Source organism: Trachurus japonicus, unplaced genomic scaffold, assembly GCF_045865225.1.
Source record: "Trachurus japonicus isolate A0001 unplaced genomic scaffold, Traja_1.0 AP030987.1".
In the NCBI taxonomy this organism is placed as follows: domain Eukaryota; kingdom Metazoa; phylum Chordata; class Actinopteri; order Carangiformes; family Carangidae; genus Trachurus; species Trachurus japonicus.
Genome location: NW_028221120.1, coordinates 1 through 5,041, shown reverse-complemented (window position 1 = coordinate 5,041; position 5,041 = coordinate 1). Strand labels below are relative to the sequence as shown.

General features: G+C 40.7%; 1 protein-coding gene across 1 annotated transcript; it reads left to right on the top strand.

The window, feature by feature from the left end:
* The first annotated feature begins 90 nt into the window (after nucleotides 1-90).
* On the top strand, nucleotides 91-2,886 carry LOC146959867 (kinesin-like protein KIF2A). The gene is made up of 4 exons (XM_085772828.1): nucleotides 91-227; nucleotides 905-968; nucleotides 1,065-1,156; nucleotides 2,482-2,886. Exons 1-4 carry the CDS (start codon nucleotides 180-182, stop codon nucleotides 2,884-2,886), a joined length of 609 nt encoding a protein of 202 aa, XP_085628954.1. The 5' UTR covers nucleotides 91-179.
* The last annotated feature ends 2,155 nt before the right edge of the window (nucleotides 2,887-5,041 follow it).

Genomic DNA, 5,041 nt, shown 5'->3' with positions numbered 1-5,041 from the left:
CTCTTCTTTTACTTGCTTCTCTACCTCCATCTCTTCCTCCTCTTCCTCCTCCTCCTCTTCTTTTTCTTTCTTCTCTACCTCCATCTCTCCCTCCTCTACTTCCTCCTCCTCCTGTAATACGTCGCTCCTCCCTCAGGTTCACAGCTCAGCCTCTGGTGGAGACGATCTTTGAGCGAGGGATGGCCACGTGCTTCGCTTACGGACAAACAGGAAGTGGGAAAACACACGTGAGTTTAGTTTTTTATCTTTATTGAAAATATACAAGAGGAATAATTAACACAGAGGAAGTCACATTGAAAAGAAAAAAATCAATATTAGAACCAGAGGGAAACGTCACAAACAGCAGCTTTCTCTTATCATAATCAATTTTTCTGCCCACATAAACCACCAAAAACAAACTTATTCACCCTAGAAAACACGTTATCAACTTATTTATTTATTATGTTAACATTTAAGATATGATCTATTGTTTCAGAAGAAAAACAAAGGAGAAACATGGAGAGGAGAAACATGTATATATGTAGATATATAGTAGATATAATATAATAATATGTGTTTACTTTGACGTCGTCTCCTGTCAGGTAATCTGATGTTATTGAAGCGATTCATAAAATGTTTCCAAAAAAAATGTAATATTTCTTGAAAAATATACAGATTCTGAGTCGACAATAGTTTTAAACAACTGATTTAATCTTCAAAAAACCATAAACAAAATCTCATAATGACTGGATTTATTCATGGTTAGGAAATAAAGCTCAAATTTAAATCAATATTGATCAGTTTTATTATTATTTATTCTTAATAATAATACCAAACGGTCCAGTTTCACAGTAAATAGAGCAGTCAGCGTAGTTTATTTTCTTCACTTCCTGCTTCCTGACTCTTGGCTCCTCCTCCTCTGCAGACGATGGGCGGAGACTTTTCGGGGAAGAACCAGGATTGTTCTAAAGGGATCTACGCTCTCTCCGGTCAGTGTCCTCCTCCTCCTCTTTCTTCACCTCCGTCTCCTCTCTCGTTCCTTCTCACCTGTGACTCTTTCCTGTTTTCTTCTCCTCTCTGAGCAGCCAGAGACGTTTTCCTCATGTTGAAGAAGCCGAACTACAAGAAGCTGGATCTGCAGGTGTTCGCCACCTTCTTCGAGATTTACAGCGGGAAGGTGAGTTCAGTCGTTTTTAAATTTAATCAGTTTGTATTTAACTCTTCTACTGCTAAAGAATATTTCTAAAACCACACAACAGACTTACTTAATGGGGAAAATTGTGATCAGAAGTTTACTCTTTGGGCGATCTACGGTGAGCTCGGGGCATTTAAAACCTTTCGAGAAGGTTTTCAATCCAGCCATTAAGTGTGCTGTTTGTGGGGTTCTTTTTTGGGAACTTCCTGTAACTCCACTGTGATTATTTAAATATATATAATATATTTTAAATAATCGTTTCATAGATGCATCAAGATGTCACACAATCGATTTTTAAATTCAAATAATTCACTCAAGTTTATTGATCAATGTTGTTCACATACAGAGATGGTGATTTATTTTATTTTAAATCACAATGTTAAGCTAAAAAAAAAGAGCTAAAATACGGGAGGACACGCTACCGGCGCGGATCAGGTGTAGCCTATTTGTCAAAGCTCGGTCGCCGTGTTGAGGCACCGGGTCGGTCTGAGCTGCGTTCACGAAGTTATAGGCTAAAACTCCTCAGGTTGGTCGTCTGCGTTTTAGCGATCGTACAGGGCTGAGGCCAGTATACAACAGGTACGTAACAGTGTTGTTGTCTCTTTTCACCTCCTCTCTCCCTTGTGTGATCAGTGCGCTGCGCACACGTTTAAATAGAGATTCCGCTACAATGCAAGACAGTCAATTAAACACAGTTAATTAAACACAATTCTCACCAGACACTTAACATCGATCAACTTTCCCGCAACGCTTTTCAATTCCGAGTTTCCTAATAATAAAAAAAAGTGCAGATTGTGCGACTGAGATGTCATCACGCGTCATCACAAGAGTTCTGTGTTTTGCAGGTTGCTGATGTGAAAAAAAAAAGAAGTTGTGGGCTATGACTTGTCGATTTGTATACAGATGCACGGAAATTTTACTCTCGTTTGATCCACTTTATATGGATTTATTTTAGGAACAAAATGCGAATGAAAGGGTTTCAATCCGTGCTCGCACGTGTGCTCCCTTTTTATTTTTTCTACTCGGACAATCTATTTTTAGGCGCATATGCGAGTGAAATGCTCACACTGTACAGCCCTGATTTGTCTGACTATTTATCTTAAATAAGGAAAACACATGTGGCAACATAGAAAACCGAGGATGTGATGCATCGTATAAATGAATCGTATCGTAGACTGATGAATCGTAATCGAATTGAATCGTGAGGCCAGTGAAGATGCACAACACTACTTTTTATTTATTACATTTTTTGATTAAAAACGTGTGAGTTGGATCAATATGTGACCTTATGCCCCTCCCCCCTCCAGGTGTTTGACCTCCTGAACCGTAAGGCGAAGCTGCGGGTGCTGGAGGACGGGAAGCAGCAGGTGCAGGTGGTCGGGCTGCAGGAGCGCGAGGTGAAATGCACCGAGGACGTCCTCAAGCTCATCGAGGTGGGGAACAGCTGCAGGACGTCGGGACAGACCTCGGCCAACGCGCACTCCTCCCGCAGCCACGCCGTCTTCCAGATCATCCTGCGCCGCCGTGGGAAGATGCACGGGAAGTTCTCGCTCATCGACCTGGCCGGGAACGAGCGAGGGGCCGACACGTCCAGCGCCGACCGGCAGACTCGCCTCGAAGGAGCCGAGATCAACAAGAGTCTGCTGGCACTGAAGGTCGGAGCTTCAACGTCCTGTTGGTTTATTAAACAGAGTTATAAAAAGGAACCTTGAATCTGTAGAAATTAGATTAAATATAGAATTTAATTTTTAAAAAACTGAAATCTTTGGTGTAAAAATAGATTTTTGTGCAGGAAACATCAGGAACATGCACCAGGACGGAAAATGAAAAGATGCAGGGTCTTAAAAAGTCTGTAATCCCCCAAAATCTGCATTAAAAAAGTCTATTTTTAGTCTCAAATACAGTTTTGACAGGTCTTAAATAAAAAGTGAGTAACATTATGTTTATAAAGTAACAAAGTTCAGTCTTTATTTTATTTTAAGAAATGTTTTGATTAGGCTGTAACAACGAAAGCAAGCAGGATGTGTCAGGATGTTCAGGTTCAGTCTTAAAAAAAAAGTCTTATGACTTGTTGAAACCTGCAGATGCCCTGTGGTTAGAAAATGTAATTAAATTAATTTGTACAGCACCAATTCATAATATGAAAAATCTCAAGGCTCTTTACACATTAAAGGGACACTTCACCTAAAATGGATAATTCACCAATCATCTAATCACCGTCATGCCAAGGAAGGGTTTGGAGAACTTTCAGAGTCATCAAAACGCTTTAGGAGTCCCAGGGGGGGTCCGGCTGGCAACGGGTTTCCATATAATGGCGGCGGATAGAGTTCACTTTTGAATCGTCCAAAACACACATTATGAAACATCCAGATACCTCCATACCAGTGTTAATTTCGTTGACGAAGACTATGACGAAATATATTCGTCAACGAACCTTTTTCACGGACGAAAACTAAATAAAAACTAAATAAAAAGTCAGCTGTGATGACGAAGATGATGATGAAATTAATAAACAATTTAGTCAACGAATAAAAACGAGACGAAAATGTTAGGGAGGGACGAATGGAGAAGAGGTCCAATCATGTTGATTTCTCCGGAAGCAGAGCCACAGCCGCGGCACATGAAAAGTTTCAAAATAAAACTGGCCTCGCTCCTTAGCGTCCTGCGGTGCACGCGCTCCGAGCGCGACAGCATGAGTTATGAACACAACACCACGGAAATATCAGCGCTGAGTTTAGGACGGAAACGAAGAAATGACATCTGGTCACACACTTCACATATGACAACAAGGACAATGCCCAGGACCCCCTGTAAACCGGAGCAGAAATCGCGGGGACCCACATCGATCCACACACCAGCAACGTGAAGCATCATCTACACAGAGCTCATCCAGAACACGCGACGGTAAGCACACACGCTAAAGTTATATTATCAGACAAACCACCGTGTTTATAGGACTAAACATGAAATGCAATAGAAGCTAAAGGAAACCACCTCTGAATTGTATTGATTAGAAGATTGATTCGTTGCGCGTGTTTGTGCGTGTGCAAGGCGTGCATGTGTGCCTGCGTGTGTGTGTGTATAGTGTGACAGAGAGATCTGGGAGGACTGAGCGACAAAGATCACAACTTGATTCCCCCCTTATTCACCCTCACAGATACAGAAGACTCTGATGATGACACAGATGACCATGGACCAAGTGGAGATAAAGCTAGTGCTGCTATGCAACCCAGCAGCAGTTCATCTCTACAGCTTCCCTCAGTTCTTCTAGAACAACAGACCAAGGAGCAGGCCAGATGGACTGGACACACACATTTACCACTCACAACTGCAGCTGAGGACTTTGTGCTAATGATGGAGATAGTAGATGGGAGACTGACTAAACTGTTCCAAAGAAAACCAAAGCAATTTGATTGAAACTCAGTATTAACATGAAAGTTAAAAGAACATGAATAAAACAAAATGCACCATATTACAACTGTTTCTGTGCCTGTATTGTAGACTCAAACCTTAATACCATTCCATAACAGATTGATGGATAATTCCAATGACTGGATATTCTGGAGAAACATTTCGTCGACTAAATTCACTGTAATTTTAGCTGACTAAAATTCTAAAGATATTTTGTCGACTAAAACTAGACTAAAACTAAAATATTTCAGATGACTAAAATATGACTACAACTAAATTGTATTTTAGTCAAAAGACTAAGACTAAAACTAAATTAGAATTTGTTGTCAAAATTAACACTGCTCCATACTGCTCGTCTGTACTGACCCAAGTGTCCTGAAGCCGCCACATGAGAAAGTTGTTGGAAAAAAATTAATATGATCTCTTTTTTTATCCTTGTTGTAGTAGTAGCTCCCA

Bases quoted from the DNA above. Each gene is read 5' to 3' on its own strand.
- LOC146959867 (XM_085772828.1), top strand. From the start codon at position 180: ATGGCCACGTGCTTCGCTTACGGACAAACAGGAAGTGGGAAAACACAC. The intron at 969-1,064 runs GTCAGTGTCCTC...CTCTCTGAGCAG, and splicing joins AGGGATCTACGCTCTCTCCG to CCAGAGACGTTTTCCTCATG. The intron at 1,157-2,481 runs GTGAGTTCAGTC...TCCCCCCTCCAG, and splicing joins TCGAGATTTACAGCGGGAAG to GTGTTTGACCTCCTGAACCG.